The sequence below is a fragment of the Ascaphus truei genome, chromosome 8 (genome assembly GCF_040206685.1).
Source record: "Ascaphus truei isolate aAscTru1 chromosome 8, aAscTru1.hap1, whole genome shotgun sequence".
NCBI classification, from domain to species: Eukaryota; Metazoa; Chordata; class Amphibia; order Anura; family Ascaphidae; genus Ascaphus; species Ascaphus truei.
The window spans coordinates 25,013,269-25,034,016 of NC_134490.1; the positions used below are offsets into that span (position 1 = coordinate 25,013,269).

A 20,748-nucleotide genomic window follows, 5' to 3' on the forward strand; every position below is an offset into this window, starting at 1 on the left:
AACTGCCATCTTTAAAACATCTCCTTGATTTCGGTCCTGGGAGGCCGACACCGCCTTCGTTAATTTCATGTCTAAAGACGACACGGGGTACGTCCAGCAGAACTGGTGATGTGTAAAATGACCTCATTTAACGACGGAGACAATTCCCGAGTAAGTATTTACAACCATGACTCACATCGGATTTTTTTTTTTTTTTTTTTTTTTACGAAGCTTGAGTTAAAAAAAGAAAAAAAAAAAATTCAGGAAATGTCAGCAACCCGAACAGACGGAGGGAGCAAAACGGGGGAATTATAAAAGGGGGCAGCGGATCCCGTCTCTTCCTCTTGTAGGGCTTGGTAATTTTGGTAACCCATGTGGGCGGGGACGTAGATGGGGCTACAGGCATATTAGCTTGTCAGTTCTCAGTTGCTCAGACTTGCAAAGGGCTTTCCTTAACTTGCAAGTTGTCTGTTTCCTTTATACATGCTTCATTTATTTGTGTTGTACGTATAAAAAGAAGAAGAAAAAGAAGAAACAAAAAAAGCCATATACAGCAGCAATATTCCAGCACTGAGCCGGTGGGAGAAGACGTCTAGGATTTGCACGATACTAAGGTGGAATTTTTTTAAAGTGCTCAAGTGGATTTAAAAAAGCGCTGAAATATGATCACCTTACTCCTCCTTTGGATATGTTTCTTAATTGTGAAATCCTTGACACGTAAGTAATTTTCTTTGCAATTCCATGAGATAGCTGCATCTGTGGGTTTATCAGTGGTAATGTGGTACTGTGCTTGTACCAACAACCTTTGGAAGCAAGTGAGTACAGCAGTTACGTGAGCACACTGCCATACAAAGGTTAGTGGGGTATATACTGTATGCTGTTAAAATGAAAAAAAAAAGGTATATATACTTCTTTAAAAAAAAAAAAAGTGAATGTTTAAAAATCTGTAAGATAAAAGGTACCAGTCTGGGCAATATTTTGAAGTTAGCAAAGCTGTTTTGTGCATGGGGTTGTGTTGTATTTATGCTCTAAAAAGAAATAAATGCTTAGATGCAGAATTCTTTCAAAAATCAAAAATAAGTAGTGGATAAAAGTTCGTAAATGAAAACCGGAGCGTTAGCGTGTTTGAGGGAGCAATATTTTTAAACAAGCCCTCAAAGTCTCTAGCGATGTTAAAGATTTCCCCACTATATAGATGCTCTTAAAATGTAAAAAAAAAAAGGCACATAGTCAGATCCTTCTACCTTGGAAAAAAAGAGCTGAAATCTTCGGAGGAAGGCGGAAGATTTCCCTGTGCTAGTCGGAACAGCTCTGTTAAAAAAGACAGCTGAAATAGTTTTTAAAAGGATAATGCTATGAAGACATAAAGAGGCGTAGTTATTTCTTTACTAGAGAAATGTGTGCAAATAAAAAACAAATGCAGAAGAATACTGCATCAATGCGTACAATAATACTCTGACAACTGGCATATATATATATATATATATATATATATATATATATATATATACATACACACATATATGTGTATGTATATGTGTATGTATATATATATATATATATATATATATATATGTATATATATATGATGAGTAAAAAAAAAAGTGACAAAAACTCTCCACCACAGTAATGATAAGAAGGTTTAACTTAACGGCTGGAGAGGTTTGTAGGAAGGCGTGTGGTTTTTCGTATGGTTTTGTGAATACCTGATTCCGCGTGTTTAAAGGAAGGCAGAAACCGTTGATTTGTTTCAGGGAAGCCTCTGGGCAGCGAGGAAAAGAAAAGCTATAAAACCACTGCCTGCAGGGAGCATATTAATTACAAATCTAACAGCGAGGGAAAGAAACTCGGAAGCAGCTGTAAGGAGAGGTGAAAAGATGCAAAGCGAGGAATTTGGGGATTTGGTACCTGAAAAAGTTGCACGGTGCATTAAAAGATCTATTCATTGTTAAATCCTCTCTATTAACCAGTGCTACAGTTTAGAGCTTCATAACACCTTCTGCATACTTTAATAGCTGTTTCCAAGGATATTTCATGGGAAAACTCATAGGAACTGAGATCCCGAGCCTCACCTTTATTCCAGACAGCAGCACGGAGAGAAATGGAGTGATTAGGGGTTTGTTAGGAATACTGATTGTGATGGAGAAACTGTAAACCCAATCTCTGCCATATTTGATTACTTAAAACTAGATTCATGTTCTTGTTATTATCTGTATGACTACCGTTGGTTGAGAGGTTAAATGTCGTAGCTTTGCAGATTTTGCCCTAAAAACTGGACCGCAAAATGCACAATATTACATACGGCAGAATACATTGTACATACACAGTGTGTTATATACACCGTTTGCATTACACAAAGTGCTTGGCTTAGGGACCGGTTAGGAGCCGATACAGAACAGAGAATGAAATGCAGCAGCAATTCCAACGTTGCAGTGATTAGATTGAGTTGAAATATTGTATTGGATCATTGACAATTGTGTCTATTTTCAAGCTGTCCTGTGCAAAAAGATGTTTTCATGTCCTAATCGAAGCGACTACTCTTCCATAGTGTCTCAGCTAAGGGGTGATATTTATTTACAATTACCCGCTGCAAAATGGGACAGTAACTAGATCAAAAAAACAGCACCAGGTTTATCTAGGATAGAAATCTCATTGGATGAAAAGCAGAATCTGAAGATAATTTGCTCCAAAACACTTCTTTTTTTAATGCGGGAATGCACCTTTAAGGGATAATAATACTCTGGTTCAGCCTACGGTTATCATATTGTTACCATTAACACGTCAAAGCTGGAGGGTCCGGGCTCTGGAGTTCTGTGAAAGAGAAACAAAATATGTAAGATATTTACAAGTAGAGAAACGCTGTTGTATGTTGTCCAGCAAGACAAAAAACGTCCTTATAAAGATGTGTAAAGTTATACCTCTTATCTAACTGGCGTGGCCCACTGTGTAAGTTTAGCCAATGTTAGTAACCTAATGTTCCTTTAAAAGGTACAGTCGTATCTAAAAAATGATTATTATTGCAGTTTTTTTTAATAAAGCGTCATATTCTGCAGCGCGGTACAAGGGGTGTGAAGAACAGTAGCAATAACATGCGCTGTTAATTGTAGGATTAAGGGGGCAGTGGTAACACAAGGTATAGTGGATTGTAATATAATATATATGTATGTTTGTGTGCGCATGTATTTAAATACATATGTGTTTGTGTATATACATACATACTGTAGGTGTGTGTGCATACATATGTATATTTATAAATATATATATATATATATATATATATATATATATAAAGCAGATGTCGGGTGCACACTAAAAGCACAGTGAACAAATCAAATGTAGAAAATACTTAACAGAAATTGGGGTGCAGGCAGAGGGACAGGGAAAACCAGGCAGAGGGACAGGGAACACCAGCCAGTCCAATTGATATGCAGCACTCTCCAGTCTCAAGCTTGAGAAAGGACCATGCTAGGTCCAAAATGTTGTTCTGGTTACATTGCTTTGCCTTATGTATCAATACATCTGCTATTTCTTGGAGAGTGCTACTGACTTCTTGCTGCTGTATATATATACAGCAGCAAGAAGTCCGCAGCACATTATATATATATATATATATATATATATATATATATATATGTATTTGTGTATATATAATATATACATATGTGTGTATATATTGTGAAATCAGCCCTCCTTAGTCTGTTCTGTTGCAAGGTGCATATATGGCATTATATGGCATAATGCAATGTATAGGGAACAGAGAATGCTGGTTGCTGTCCCATATATATATATATATGTATATGTATGTGTGTGTATCTCGAAAGCTCGCACAAATAAAAGCATTTCGTTAGCCACAGAACGGTATCATCTATTTATTTTAAGCTACCTAAGCATTTATGAATGTTACAGCATGACAAGTTTTTAAACATTCATTATAAAATTACTGTTAACCTACTATTTCTCATAACGTACAATAGAAACTCCTAAAAATACCTTTTTTTTCTCTAAACTTCCTCCCTGAAAAAAATTCCCTTTAAGTCAGAACAAGAGATCTCCAGCACCCGCTCACCAAACCCTGCCAGTAGTTGAGGTGTAACACAGAAGAGGTATGGAGTGCCACTACTGTTCTATTTCTCAACCTAGAGTAGCAGTGCTATGTCCTTAGCAAAATCTCAGTTGCATTAGCGTTCTAAAGTAAAGGGGATTCATTTTATACGCATAACGCAAAATAAATGAGTACTTCAGTACTTCTAGATAAGGGATTTTCCCCAAGGAGTAACATGTTTAGTATTTTTTGGAATGGACCCATTATCACTACTTTTTAGAAGACAATTCAGCCACTGGAAGTCCCAGATAGGAGTTTTCAGACGCTGGTCAGCACGACTGTTAACAAGCGTACAGAAGATGGTTTGGGCTGGAAGCTTCCTTCCTCATCCCAATTTCTTATATACCCTTCTAAATAACAATTTAGTGCTCATGGCTTAATGAACCCAAACACTTTCTCCTGCACAAGTGCTCTGGTCTCTGCTTCTTAGAATGATCAACTGACTAATGCAGTGTAACAACGCAGACCTGGGGTCATTACTAATGCACCTTGATAGAAACATCTTGTATATGTTACCAAAAAAAAAATGTCTACGTTTTCCAATTCTTCCTTTTTAAGAAACCTGCACCCGAACGTTCAATGTAAAAATAAATAGTATTTTTTATATACATACATTGCTTCGGAATTGCAGCAGTTCTGTCTTGATAGTGGGATCGTGTATCCAGGATTTACCAGATTAATCCCAGGAAAAACTCCCATTGCTTGCTTTAACCACGGCCCTTTTTCTTTGTAAATCTGGTGTCGCTTTAAACTCCAAATGTTCCCAGTATTGCAGCTGTTAGACATATATATAAGTATATATAAAAGAGAGAGAAAGAATAGGTATATTTGTCCGTGCATATATATTTATGTATTATTGATTGTGTATATATATTTCCTTTATTTATATATATATATATATATATATATATATATATATATATATATATTATATATATATATATATATATATATATACACATACATATAAAACAAACACATGGAAGGCGTGTGTATATATATATATATATATGTATATATATTGTTTATTAAAAAGAAAAATGAAAAGCGCTCACTCCATGGTAAAATAACAAAACCTGTGTTCTTTAATCTATATATAAAAAGACAATGCTTACTAATTGAGACAATAAAGTTGGTTCACAATTGATCAAAGCAACAGGATCAATCTCAGACGAGATGGGAATAAGTGCGGGGGTGCCACAGTGTCCTTATTTCTATATGAGCTATTAAGTAACCAACTCTCCCCACTAATATATATATATATGTATGTATGTATATATGTACGTGTATATATATATATATATATACACACAGATATATACAGATATATATATATAGATCTTGTGTACCAGTTTTGCACCTTTTCTTCAGCCGCAGGACTTTGATAAATTTGGCCTCTTATGGTTCTATCTGTAACATTTTCTTAGCTGCAAAGTTGGTGTAAAGAGAGAATAACATCCGTTCCAAAATATAAGAAGATAAAAATCCCATTGAAAGCAGAGACATTTTGGGAACTCTGGCCCCAGATTTGCCGTGGGGTAACTTTAACAAACATCTCCCTTCCCCTTACTCTTCATGCTGTTTTTTTGTACAACAACTACGGCCTTTTTGCAGCCGGGAGACGTTAAAGACTAACAGCTGCCAAACGGTGTCAAAGTTAACATTTATTACAGAATGAAATATCTCATTGATAACACTGTGACTTTTAAAAAAAAAAATAAATGTCCAGCTCACCTTCAGGATTCTGCGTCCGTGCAAACTTCATGCATCAAATGTTCAGATTCTTTATTTCCCAGTGTTTCCGTGCACAAACCAGAGGCTTTCAGGTGTCATAAATTGACCCGCAATATGATTAAATCCGACATGTCAAGTCTCACTGCTTTTCTGTGGCTCTTAATGATTCGGTCATTTTTAGCAGCAGTGTCTCTGACCTTCCAAGGCGTCTCTGACCTTCCAAGGCGTCTCTGACCTTCCAAGGCGTCTCTGACCTTCCAAGGCGCCTGACTGTTAAAAAATTTTTTTGTATTAAAATGGCATTTTTCAACCAGAACCCCCAAATATCACTGATGTAGTTCCTGAGAGGTGTGTACATCCGGATTACCAATACTTTGGAATTTATATACCAGGAGTACCAATCATTTTTAATTTATATACCATGAGTATAAATACATTTTAATTTATATAACAGGAGTATCAATACTTTTACATTTCTATACCAGGAGTATCAATACTTTTTAATTTATATACCAAGAGAATCAATACTTTTTAATTTATATACCAAGAGAATCAATACTTTTTAATTTATATACCAGGAGTACCAATTAATTTGTACTTAAAAAGGCAGGAGTACCAAAACTTTTTTTTTATGGCTAAACTAGGAGTTACATTTTTTAATTGACAAACAACGGGTACCAGTACTTTTTTGTTGTTGTTGATAAACCTGGAGTCTCAATACTTTTTTTTCTTTATAAAAACTACTTGTACTATATATAGGAGTATTCTTAGTTTGTATATATAAACCTGGAATAGCCCTTCTGTTTTAATTGATTACCTAGAAGTACCACTGATTTCCTGCTTACAAATGAGTGCCATTGCTACTATGTATTCCAAAGTTCCATTCCCTGCTTAATGAAACGGCTATGTGTTTTAAAAACGCTCTCCCCCGTTCTGATTTGAACGCAAGATATCTTGTATCAACCTTCTTGGAAAAAGAGATCAAGACAGATTTGCTTCGATGTTTAACTTGAAATGAAACGCTGTACCACTATTTTTTTTAAATCACTGAAACCATTGCAAAGTTTTCATCACGACATGGTAAACCATTCATTTCCATTCTGATGGCGAGGTTATTAGAAGTGGGTTTGCCTGGACCAGTAGTTCTAGTGCAGGGGTAGCCAACTCTAGTCCTCAAGAGCTACCAACAGGTCAGGTTTTCAGGATATCCCTGCTTCAGCACAGGTGGCTCAATCAGTGGCTCAGTCAAAGAGCCTCAAGAGCTACCAACAGGTCAGGTTTTCAGGGTATCCCTGCTTCAGCACAGGCCCCTGAGCCACTGATTGAGCCACCTGTGCTGAAGCAAGGATATCCTGAAAACCTGACCTGTTAGTAGCTCTTGAGGACTGGAGTTGGCCTCCCCTGTTCTAGTCAAATAGAAACCTCACAGCAAAAAGGACACGCCAATGTTCTATTTTAAAGGTCTTCTTGACAATACCCCAAATATTTTATTTTCATTTATTTTTAGATCTGGCAGTAATCAAAACTAAAAATGTCAGACATATTTTTTTTTTTGAACCCGCAAAGATCCAAAAGGAGATACCTCGAGAGCTGAAGCAAAATCAACAAATAAAAAGAAATACAAGTTTGTATCGTTACTCAGAGCAGTGACAGACCTGTCACCTCACGCTGATTTTCTGAGTCTCGCTGATTCGGAGTCTGATAAAAATCTAGGTTTTAAAAAAAAAAATTAAATTCCCTTTTTCTGCTACCTAATTCCTGCATTTGTCTAATTTTGGTCCTTAGGGCTTGACGTCTCACCATAGAAAAAAAGGTTTACCAAGAAATTAGATTTTGTTTAAATATAAGGACGAAGAGAGAAAATAGCAGAGCACTGCTCACGCGAGGAAGAATAGCTTATCCCAATGTGGTTAAAAATGAAAAAGGTTTATTGGATCAAAGCATGACAAGGGCTGGAGGTCCACACGACATGTTTCACGCCAGCAGGGCACTTTATATATTTAAACAAATAAGCCTTGATAATCATACATTTCTCATCTAAAGCATATATGTTTTGTTCATATTGACTTTAACAAGCTTTTTTTTTTTTGCTGTCCACTGTGAGTCTTTCCTTTCTTTCTGAAGCTACGGTAACTCATCGCAAATACCAGAACAAAAGGTGTGTAACTTCATTTCTAAAGAAAATGTTAAAACATATTATGCGATTTAATCAAAAGTTTTTTCAATTTATTATAAACCCTGAGCAGCGCTTATAGAGAGGTGATTTCTGAAATCTCAGATAAATCTTCATTCCATGTCCTAAAAAATATATACATCTCCTTTTATAATGTCAACTTTATGGCATACGCTGTTCAAAACACATTTGTCTTTATTGATCCGATTTTAAACACACCTCCTCTAAACTCTCCTTGCAGAAGCTGTGCTGAATAAATCTTAAAATATCTGCTTGTGTCTGTAATTATTTTTATGGGATAAATAAAAATGTCTGCCTTGTCTAAAAAATAAAAAGTAACCATTTGTTCGGATTAACTCCTTCACTGTCAGATGAGTTTACAACAGAATGCTCTGAGGTCAAACGCACACAAATGCTAAAAGAATAAAAAATTATTATTATGTTTTTTTTCAATTAAATAAAAAAAAAAAAATGTAAAGTAAGGTTATACTTTGCAACGTGCATTGGAATTGGTTTCCCCCCTGAATTTATGCTAGTAAAATCTTTGCAAGTATAAACCCAAAACCCAAATATCAAATACAGCTCAACCCCCTTATAACTCTGTGCTTGGGGTCCAAAGAATCACATCGCGCTATAAGCGGATCGCGTTAGAAATAATGTACAATTGTATGCATTGTACAATAAAGTATTTAAGATACCAATAATCGTGTTGTAAAGAATTCATAAATACGGAAATTGGGAGCCACGCTTGCATCGTGTTATAAGCGGATTCGCGTTGTAGCGGATCGCGTTATAACGGGGTTGAGCTATATTGATGTTATACACAGAGCCTACTACCTTCACAAGGTCTAGATCAGTGTTTATTGGTTAAGTAACCATATAATTATATTGTGACACTCTGAGGAACCTCAACCCTCTCAAATAGCGCGTCTGAGATCAGATGCATTGTAAATTCTTCTGTATTTGGTATTATTTTGCAATGACCTGAAAATTGCAGGGAACCCTGTACGGATGCCCGGGGTACCCAACGGTTCCTAGGAACCCCTGTTGAAAAACACTGGTCTAGATAATTTCTTATAACAAATTGAGAAAATTAATATTTAAATGGCGTCAGAGTTGCAGTAATTAAGGCTGTGTTACAAAGTGTAGTTCCGGGTGGAGTTATGTTGCTGAAAAAGATCCTTCATATAATTGATGCAATTTCATTGTCGAGAGTTCACTTATGTAAATGACTGCAAGTAAATACTGAGGCCTGTGCATACAAAATTGCGCCTACCCGGAACATTCACAATGGAAGAGGCATAGCAACTGGGAGTAAATTCGTCATAGATTTCTGCAATAATTTCCTATATGATAACACAACCTTGCATTTAAGAACAGTCTGAGAATAACGCTTCCTAGAAGTATTACACTCGCATGCTGTGAGCATCTTGTCGTCTGCTCTGCGTGTCGTTGGGAAATCTTCAGTGTGCAAATCCGCTAGCAGCAGGATAGGCTGAAGAAGTTTTGATGCTGCGATGCACAACCAATTGGAAGAAAAATACTTCCAGGGGTGAACTAAAATAAAAAAACATAAAGATTTATTTAGTCATGTTTAAAAAATCGGAGGTACAAAAAACACCCACGTGTTTCGTGCTGAGACGCTTTATCAATGGTGCGAAACGCGTAGGGGGTTTTGTACCTCCATTTTTTAAAGCACGACTAAAGTTGTTGAGAAAAAAAATACAATGTTTAGACCCAGACGGGCAGAAATGTCAGCTTTCAAGAACCTATACAGACACGTCAAAGCATACAGATTTTCTGGGAATTTCACGGATTTTTAACATCAAGGTCCAATCTGTACTTTTCCCCTAAAATGTAATTTTTGGTCTGGAATGCCCGAATCTCCCTGATTTCGGTCCTCAGAGGCTGAAAATCTGTGAGGTTTAGGGGTTCTGGACGATAAAATGGCTTTTTAATGAGGAAGTCTGATGGTGAGACTCAATGAGTTCAACTTGAAATCAGTGAGAGAGAGAGCGAGCGAGAGAGCGAGAGAGCGAGAGAGCGAGAGAGCGAGAGAGAGAGAGTGAGAGGACTCTGCAAAAATATGTTTCTCTAAAACGGAAATTTGGTGCAGGATACCTAAAGGCAAAGTAAATGAGATACATATAGCGTGTGTATAAGGCAGCATTCACGTAACAATCCAGTAACTTGCCTGGATGCACTGATATCAAAATAAAGTTGATATAGGCACTCACATGTGCTTAGAATGAATAAAAGGATTTATTTAACACATCTATCTCATGTTAAATAAATCATTTTATTAATTCTAAGTACCTGGTATATATGGGGCAAGATACTAATATATGTCTATTTACAAATGTAAAAAGTAAGTGGAGTAAATAGTAAAAGAAAAAGCTAATTGGTAATTGGGAAGAAACTTCCTAAAGGGATCGTCTTTCTAAAATAACCCCTCTTTTTAATTAGACAGTGGATCTGTAGGTGTGTAAGTAAAACATTAGCATTGCTATAGAGCAAAGGTACCTTTCGCTTTGCCCCAGTTTCGCACATGGTAGATTTTGCTTGGAGCCGAAAATCTGCTTTAAAAAATCCCGGGAAATCATTTAGTAATTTAATACATGAGGTTGGAAAAAGAACCTTTGTGAGATTGTAACTCATCCTATGTTTATAGTTCTATCGATCCAGAGGAAGCAATAGGCACAAACAGTGATACATTTGCCAATAATGCCCGCTATAGAGTTGGCTAACAACAGTAGAGTCGTAAAAAAATAAAAAAAGACCCCAATTTTGAGTTTGCCCAAAATAGGCGTAGAAGACCGTTTGCATTAATATAACAACTTGACAGGGTGAGTAGAGGTGTGTCTCTTCCGAATTTATTTAAATGAGCTCAACATCGGCGTACACACGTTGAATAGCGCCTGTCTTGTTTTAGCGTCCAATTTAGAGTTGTTCTTAATTTAATTATCTCCCTATAAGGATCAGGCCCTAATTAGCCAACACTAAGAACGCCGCATTGCATACATACATCTTCTGGAGCCGCGGCTGACATGGTCGCCCTACTGATGCTCAGACACTACCTGGCAATGTGTAAGATTCCTGAGAATAGACCAAGGCCCCGGAGAAGAAGAGAGAGAATTTTGCAGGGCTAGAGTTAATGTATTTGGCATGCCTGATGATGAGGTACTCTAGAGGTACCGCCCAACACCTCCTCACATCATTGTGGAAATGTTGGACTTTATTGATCTAGATCAGGGGTGGCCAACTCCAGCCCTCAAGGGCCACCAACAGGTCAGGTTTTAAGGATATTCCTGTTTCAGCACAGGTGGCTCAATCAGTGGCTCAGTCAACTGACCTGTTGATTGGCCCTTGAGGCCTGGAGTTGGTCACTCCTGATCTAGAGCCTAACATATACATTAAAACAGCTGTCTCTCCAATCACCAAACTACTGGAAGCAGAGTTCCCTTTTGCTAAGCCGAGTTGTTGTAAACTGAGGTCAGTTTCACAAGAGACACGTTTTTAATGGCATGTGCTGATGCAAATTTGCGCAAACTTTACACAGACATAATTATTACCCACAGACGCATCATTGCACAAGCTGGTAAGATTACGCACAGTCAACAGACATCTAAGACCTCATCATATTTTAAGGTCACCCGCTAACAACGCTGTTGCTCTAATTCAGCTCCTAATCTTTGAAATAATGATAGGACAGCATTAATATTTTAAGCCCACCAATATTTTTTTTTATTAATAAACCGGGCCCCATATCCCATTAGAGGGGAGAGTGGGGGGAATCCTTCCTGACCCCAGTAATAATAATTAGATTTCTCCCATCACTCTACTGCATCTGCCATCACAGTCTATGGGGAGTGCATTTCCACATGGTCACTGCCCCTCACTGTAAAGATCCTTTCCCTTTGCTGCTGGTGAAATCCCCTCACTTCTAATCTCAAGGGATGACCCAGTGACACTTGTACTGTTCTTGGGATGCAAAGTTCCATTGAATCTTTCTTGTTTTAAGCTTATATATATATATATATATATATATATATATATATATATATATATATCCATATATATATATATATATATTATACAATTTATAGATTTTATATATATACCATTTTGTATGGTTTTGAAGCAAAAGGTGGCACTGTGTGCGCATTTGCATGTCATTTCCCAGAATCCCTTGCTGCAGTGGAAGTGCTGTGTGCTGGGTGATAATGGTGAAAGGCGAGGTTGCAGACCTGCCTAAGACATGCAAATGAGCATACAGTAATATTTCCATTTGCTATATATATATATATATAATATATATATATATATATATATATATATATATATATATATATATCCAGCAAAAAGTGTGCTGGTGTGGCAGTAATATGTTTAAGGCGTCACATCTGGGCGATTGATGCCCTTTTTTTTTTTTAACTCAAATCTGATACCTATAGGTATTTTTAAATATTTTTTTAACGTTCATTTGTAATCACGATGAGCTGAGACTTGGGAGGGGGTTGATCCCCTCTGGCTGCTCCCTTTTCTCTATGTCACTATAGTTGTCACTATGTGTCCAACAAGAGTTTGTACAGGCAGAGCCCCCCCCCCCCTCTACCTCTCTCTCCATGTATTGTCTCTCTGATAAGGACAGGGTGGGATAAGGGTAAAGAAAACACTTGATTGACAAACACTCCTGATTCAGAGGGCCTGGAAGAAATTACAGCTTGTAATTAAGTGGCAAAGAAACAAAAGCCGACAAATCTTTGCTTTTAGCGTGGTTAGATTTGAGTACGGAAGCCCATTTATTAAATTATTGGTTGCTCTTTTCTCCGGCTACGTGGGATTGCACTTATAAAAGGAGCTGCACCATACTTAAAACTGACTTTGAGTTGTTTCCTGGCACTTAAAAATGAATTACTTGATTATTAGCTGATCTCTTCAATATTCTGTAATCTCCTAAACAAATCCACATGGTGAAGCGATCTGTTCTTGCTCATTACATACAGTAACAATGCTCTGTCCTTCTGTCGTATTAGGAAATATATGTTTGTTTTTCTTTACCAATGTCCCGTGTAAAGTAGTCCCATTTAACACGTCCATGGTGTTTAAAGACATGTGGCTGTTATTAACGCTGTCATTGCTGGCAATGTCTTGTGGAGCAGTGTGTCGGAGTGTGTGTCAGTGTCTGTATCAGTGTGTGAATGTGCGTGTATCAGTGTGCTAGTGAATTTGTGCAATGGTTAAAGAGCGTCAGGTGCTGATATTAGGGGTCAGCATCTAGAACTGGCAGAGGGCACCATTAACCCCTTCCCTGCCAGAGTGTCCAGCAACGCATTGCTCTGCATGTTATTATATTGCTCTGCGTGTTATTATATTGCTCTGCATGGTATTATATTGCTCTGCATGATATTATATTGCTCTGCATGATATTATATTGCTCTGCATGGTCTTATATTGGTCTGAATGATATTATATTGCTCTGCGTATTATTATGTTGCGCTACATGATATTATATTGCTCTGCGTGTTATTATATTGCTCTGCATGTTATTATATTGGTCTGAATGATATTATATTGCTCTGCATTGTATTATATTGCTCTGCATGATATTATATTGCTCTGCATGCTATTATATTGCTCTGCATGGTATTATATTGCTCTGCGTGTTATTATGTTGCGCTGCATGCTATTATATTGCTCTGCATGCTATTATATTGCTCTGCATGCTATTATATTGCTCTGCATGGTATTATATTGCTCTGCATGATATTATATTGCTCTGCATGCTATTATATTGCTCTGCATGCTATTATATTGCTCTGCATTGTATTATATTGCTCTGCATGATATTATATTGCTCTACATGATATTATATTGCACTGCATGTTATTATATTGCTCTGCATAGTATTATATTGCTCTGTATGGTATTATATTGCTCTGCATAGTATTATATTGCTCTGCATAGTATTATATTGCTCTGCATGGTATTATATTTCTCTGTATGGTATTATATTGCTCTGCATAGTATTATATTGCTCTGCATAGTATTATATTGCTCTGCATGGTATTATATTTCTCTGTATGGTATTATATTGCTCTGCATAGTATTATATTGCTCTGCATAGTATTATATTGCTCTGCATGGTATTATATTTCTCTGTATGGTATTATATTGCTCTGCATAGTATTATATTGCTCTGCAATGCGTTGCAGGCCCCTCTGACAGGGAAGGAATGAATCTGACAGATCGCTGCAAATTGGGACTAAACGTTCCACTGTTCGTAGTATATGCAGTGTACTAATGCTGGCATATCATATAGTACACTACCGACACACTTAATCACACTGCGGCCAGATCCGCAAGCCGGGAGATTTCCCGGCTTGCTAGTGGCCGCCCCTCGGCGTGCTGCGCGTCATAGACGCGCGGTCACGCGTCTTTGGGAGCGTGCGCCCCCTGCACGCGCGTCCAGGGGCTCCCCGAGGGAGCCCTGGTGTCCCGCAATCGCGGGACAGCGGCAGGGGGTTCCGGGGGACCCGGCGGACCCGGCAGCGGTAGGGAGAGCGCCCCGATCGGAGGGCGCTCTTCCGCTGCTTCGGTGCGCGCCCGTCACTCTCGGGCGCGCGCCAGGCTACTGCTGCGGCCAAGAACGGGCAAATGCTCGAATAAACTTGGCCGCAGCAGTATCTATCTATCTATCTATCTATCTATCTATCTATCTATCTATCTATCTATCTATCTAATACCGTGCACCGCACTAATAAACGAGAGCACAACATTACTGTGCAATGTCAACAATTGTCACCCTGCAAACGTTCCGCATACCGGGTTCATTTTTTTCTAATGGCTGTTATATTTATACCTACAGACGTTTTAAGCCAATTTCAATTATCTACAGATATTGTATTTGGCATATTTAAGAGGCCTCTATAAAAATGACTTTATACAAACTTTATATCAGTACGTCTGCTGGAGATTGTGACAGCGAATGATGTGATTAGGATAGTAAAGACAAACGAGTCGGAGTAGAGAATTGCAGAGTTTCCGACAGTCCTGAATATCCCAATGTACAACCTGTATATGGACACAACTTCTTGTTTAATGCTTTTGGCAACACAGGGGTTAAGAATCAGGTTATTAATCAGGACTGGCGCTGGACAGGATAAGTAATGAGAAGAGTAATAATGTTTTAATTATAGGCTCCCACCCTATAATTACATATATATAATATTTTGCCATTTCCTTTACCTAAAGCTGCCTTGAGCCCTCAGCGAAGGGTAACCATGCCCGGGGGGCCAGGCTCCCCTCTCACCTCCGCGTTGGCTCCCTAGCCTCTCTCCCCTCTGCCTTCGGGTGACAGCTGTGACGCTGTCAGGGGGCGTGTGCTAAGTCCGTGCCCTGCCAGCAATAACCCACCCGCCCGCCCCTCTTTTCGTACATTGTTAATGATGTGGTTGTTACCGTTTGAAGTTCATAAAAAGAAAAGCAACTAAGAAATATGAGAATAAGGACTGGAGTTCTGTGAAGGAGGGGAGATAAGTCTCCGTTTTGTTACCCCTACAGGGTCAAAGTGTTGAGATGTCTGTTGCCTCTGTCGTGGCGGCCGTTGGGGGGTATGTGTGCTTATCCTTGCCAGACGGGGCTCCGTAATTGGTAAAGTCCAGTGGTGCTGGGAGTGGCGAGCGGGCGGGGCTCATTTAAACGTGAGTTTCCGGGGTGCCCACTCTCGTCAACGACCCGGGTCACGTGGGGCAGTCTTGGGTGTCATGGGTCATTGGTTCAAGGACCTTTGACCTTAAACCCTTTGAGCGAGCGGTCTGGCAGGGGTAGCGCTTCCCAATTATTTAATGGTTACATAAAAAGCCGCGGCGTTAGCACCTCCAGACCTTGTCTGGTCGCTATTTGTGTGTTATTTATGTGGGGTTCTGGGTACTTGGGATGGAAGAGAGGGGAGCTCTCTCGCAGTCTCCCAAGTCATGGGCTCTACTATAGACTTAAATGTCAGAATATCATCGGTCAACTATGATAATATTAATAATAATACATTTATTTATATAGCGCTTTACTCCCAACGGGACTCACAGCTCTTCACAGTTCCAAAAAGGGAAAAAGGAGAAAGAATTTAAGGTTATTAACAAGACCGAACACAAGGAAAGATACAATACAGGATGGGGTGGGAGTGCGGCTATTAAACTTCACACAGGTGGTGTTTCATTAATTAATTGCCTGGGTAAGCAGGTAGGTCCTGAGCCCGTTTTGATAGATTTCCAGAGCGGGGACCCTCGGAGGACCCTCGGACTGTATGAGGCAGACTGTGCCCAATGATGTTGCATTAAAATGACAACAGCCACTTTATTACTTTTTTTTTTGTGTGTTATTTTGCTTTTTTAACACTTTCGGTATAAAAGAAGCCGTTATAATTAAAACGTTTGCAGAATGGGGAATGCAGAAACGAAAAAAAGTGTATAAGCTGCATGGAAAGTTTCCCACATTTAGGGGCAAATTGTCATTGTCTCTTCCTGGTACCGAACAGCTAAACCCACACACAGGGGTGAAACTTGTCTGAATGGCTGAAAACCTGGGGGTCATCATTGACAAATCGCTGTGCTTTAAATATTATAAACTATTTATAATGATAAATATTATAAACGTAACGGGTTTTAATTCATAACACACAGGAAAAATGCCCGAAAAATCTCACTTCCGACACAAGTAAATGTAAAGACGGAAACGTGTGCCGCTGTTATGTGTGATCTTTACGCGACTCTCGTTTTAAAAAGCTGCAAGAACTGTATACTGTATCTTGTGATATTTGCTATTATGCTTTTTGCTGGTGGAAGTGTTTTCAAAAGAAAGTAGCAATACTGTGACCGCTTTCAAGACAAACCTTTGGGGGTTTCATTTATTTATTTTTAAATATTTTTTCTTTTCTTCTGTCAATGGAAAGTGCAGCTGTAAATAAAACAAAAAGTAGTGGTACTGTGGGTTTGAAAATAAAAAGCTTTGGTACGCCCTATCCTTTAATACAGGGGTGGGCAACTGCAGTTCTCAAGGGCCACCAACAGGTCAGGTTTTCAAGATATCCCTGCTTCAGCACAGGCGGCTCAATTTCAATCTTGGGCTCAGTCTTCGATTGAGCCACCTGTGCGGATATCCTGAAAACCTGACCTGTTGGTGGCCCTGGAGGACTGTAGTTGCCCACTCCTGATCTAATACCAACATTGACGGCAGTTTTTGGGAATGTATACAGATTAGAAACACAGCAGTACTGTGGTTATAAAGCGAATTGAAAGCAGGGGACGTGCATTCTCTCTCCTGGTGCTAAAGTGGGTTATTGAAGCGTCGTATTTTGGGGATGAAATCCTGCAGACAGCATGTTCATAAAAATAAAAATGTTATTAGCAGAAGGGTCGGAAATATAAACACGCGAAAAATGTCAGCCCTGGGGCTAAAAAAAGATATAGCAATAGCTAAGTACACTGCAGTGTGCGGGGAAAGCCTTTTATCTGTGCTGTATCAGTGTGTCGCAACATATATCACAGAGGGGAAAAGCTAGTAGTGCTCGCGCTGATTTGTGACTATCCCTAACGCGCGCTGGCAGCCTAATACAATGATTCCAGATGCAAAAAAAAAACGTATTGATCCTTTACAGGGGCCCCTTTATGTTTATTTTTTATAGGTTTTTTTCCACCATACTGTAAATTAACTGTGTCTGTTTGCACCTCTCTCGCTGATTTTTGTCGAACTGCGTATTGTATTCCTAACACGTGAGCCCAAAACTTGAATGAACATGGTTGCTCATCCCTAGTAGACCCCAAAGAACCTTATCCGAGACGTTTCATATGACATTTTCTGATAAGATCCTTTGTAACCTGCATGGTAAACAGCTCTGTGCTGCCTGGTGGAGTGGAGAAAGTGAGCCTGAGCAGCAGGAGTTTCCATGTGAACACGCTACTGCAACCAAAAACCGCTAGGTAATAAGTATAAGTTTGGTCATCTGTAGGCTGAACGGTGAAGAGTTTATTCGGTTAAAACTAAGCAGAGGTCGACGTGTAATGGTACCAGGACAGGAGTGGCCAACTCCAGTCCTGAAGTGCCACCAACAAGTCAATTTTGAAGGATATTCCTGCTTCAGCACAGGTGTCAATGACTGAGCCACTGATTGAATCACCTGTGCTGAAGCAGGGATATCCTTAAAAACAGACCTGTTGGTGGCCTTTGAGGACTGGCGTTGGCCTCTCATGTCCGAGGAGGTTCTCTGGGGTACAAAGTGTCACTGCTTTCAGATACATTACAGCTATAGCCAGACTCGCTCTTCTCCGGAGCATTTTGCTGCGGCTCCGGGGAGCCTGAAAGCTTGGGGGGTATTCTCACCCCCTGTGGTCGGTTTCCCCAGCAGTGTACTTACTACTGTACTGTTTCTCATACTGACATCTTCATTTTAACACAAACACCAGGCCCCTCGGACAGTGAAAGGGTTAAGCAGAAGAGATATTTACTGCAAAAAAAAAGGCTCTCACCATTTCAGCTTTTATAGCAAAAACGTTGTATATCTCCTTATAAATAGCACATGCTGCAGTGCAGTCTGGCGTCCAAGCAAAATACGGGCGTGGAAGTGGCACGTGGCACAAATAGCAATGAAAGGAAGTCTATGTGAAAGCATCGCGCAATTAGAAAAAATAAAGTATAATACGGGATGATTAATATATTACTAATTCAAATTATTTATTTTTGTGACACAGGAATTTAATTAGTGAAGTCTCACAACTGCAAAAAAAGTGCAGAAAACTGCACCAGATTTATCAGAGGGAGAACTTGAATGGCTTTCAATGTGATTCATTTTCCGTAGTAAATCTGGTCCCGTTTTTTGCGCTGGAAAAGTGTATTAATAGAACCCTATATGCACTGGCATCTTGGTATCTGTGGATATGTATTGTCGTATTATTTGTAGGGCATGTACTAGCCCTATAGTTAAATAAGCCTGCTAATTCTCTTTTTTTAATTGTTTTTTTTAAGCTTTCCTGGTTTTGATTTATCATCCTGATTGTAAAACGAAAGCAGCTTTTCTCTCTGTAAACCAGTACAAACTAATTCCATCTCCTATATTCCCAGGCAGAACAAACTCTTACGTATTTACTATAAATGACTATTTATGCAAATCTGCAAATGTGCACAGAACACGCCACTTTTTGCAAAAGTTCATGCGATTTGCACGTTTCCGGCACAGAAAAGTTGGTCTAAAAAAATAATGCATCTTTTGTAAACTGTGTAGGAGAAACACCAGCAACATTTCTAGCAATTGTGCTATTTGTGGCGGTACTTTTGCATTTCACAATACATAAACAATACGTTTAAACTGGGAATGGCAAGTGATATGGGATAAAATAATTCTTAAAGGTTTAAATATTTCACATGTTTTCTATACTGCGTGCCTATGACTGCATGCAATATATGAGCAACTCCTTTTCCTATATACGTAACTTATTTGGAGCACCTCTTTAATATTACTATATCTTTCCATCCATCAATCCATTTATGTAGAGTAATGGACTTGATGTTCAGTGTTCTGCATATCTCTGCTGTCACGTCTGTGATGTCATTTATGGCTCTACCTGTGACATGGACTATTTTGTGACATTAGAAGCAGGGGGTGGTTGAGAGGAGCAGGATTTGAATTGAAAGTTTTCCTTTCAGATCGAGTTTCTGTAGCAGTGCCATATCCTCAGTGTCAATGCTACTGGAGTATGTAGTTACATTGTATCCTTCTAACATCTGAAGAGCTGAAAGTTCCCTGAAATTACATTGGTGTCTGTGATACGTATGACTTCCTGTCCTATAAATGACATCATCAATGTGACAGCATAGAGACTTCCTGTTCTGTGTCTTTCTAGAACTCATCATTTCAATATGCTTTAAAACAAAACAACTCAATAAACAACGTCGGAGTGCTAAAAATCTTTGAGGTGTCGTAAACATTATTTTTGGATATTGTCATGTAAAAAGTGTATATATGGCTTGTCTTTATCTACAAGTGTGTGTATCAATTTGTAGCAGTGCATCTAATCTCATTCATCGCACAAGAGGGCTTTTAAAGAGTCAGTCCTACATAGTGGGGCAAATATATAAATATAATATATAATAATTATAATATAATATATATTAATTTAATATATAATATATTTAATTTAATATATAATATATATAACATTTTACCAGTGTAATTGACTTTCCTGGATAGATTCAGTCCCCTCAAAGTGACTGTTTGACTTATTTGTATCTTGTGAAAAAGCTGTGCAATGCGCATGTAATTACCCAGAATCCCTGGCTAGAGTGTAAGCTCTATATGCTAAGAGATAATGGTGAAAAGCAGGATTGCAGACCAGTCTGAGACGTGAATGTGCTCACAAGTGATATTCTTATTTACTGTACACTGGAGGTTGTTTTGTCACTTTTTACCCACCATAACTTATATAATACCTCGTGATAAATACATATATTTTGTATTATTTCAGGTCTGCATAATTCAGGTATTTCTGTTTATCTGTTTGATTAAGGATGATTTCAGAATGACTTTGTAAACAACAAATCAAAATATATCAGATAAAAATTCCAAAAAGCATTTGTTTACCATACAAATGTTGCAAGTTCAAAAATGTATTTTAAAATACCTATTCTTGTCCGATTTTTTTAAAGGTGGAAATCAGCTCAGTCTGAAGCAGCCGTCAGCGCTGACCTCCACTTCTCCTACTTTTTCTTACTT

At 38.5% G+C, this 20,748-nt stretch overlaps 1 protein-coding gene across 6 annotated transcripts in view; it reads left to right on the forward strand.

Annotated features, from left to right (window-relative positions):
* The first annotated feature begins 336 nt into the window (after positions 1–336).
* The window catches only part of CRLF1 (cytokine receptor like factor 1), a 103,033-nt gene continuing 82,621 nt past the window's right edge, over positions 337–20,748 (forward strand). For 5 of the 6 annotated variants that reach the window (XM_075610855.1, XM_075610850.1, XM_075610853.1 and 2 more), the window contains exon 1: positions 338–696. In XM_075610855.1, the coding sequence (XP_075466970.1) occupies positions 642–696 (55 nt within the window). In that variant the 5' untranslated portion in view covers positions 338–641. Of the gene's footprint in view, positions 697–20,748 lie in introns of all 6 variants that reach the window. The other variant, XM_075610849.1, reaches the window with a different exon arrangement.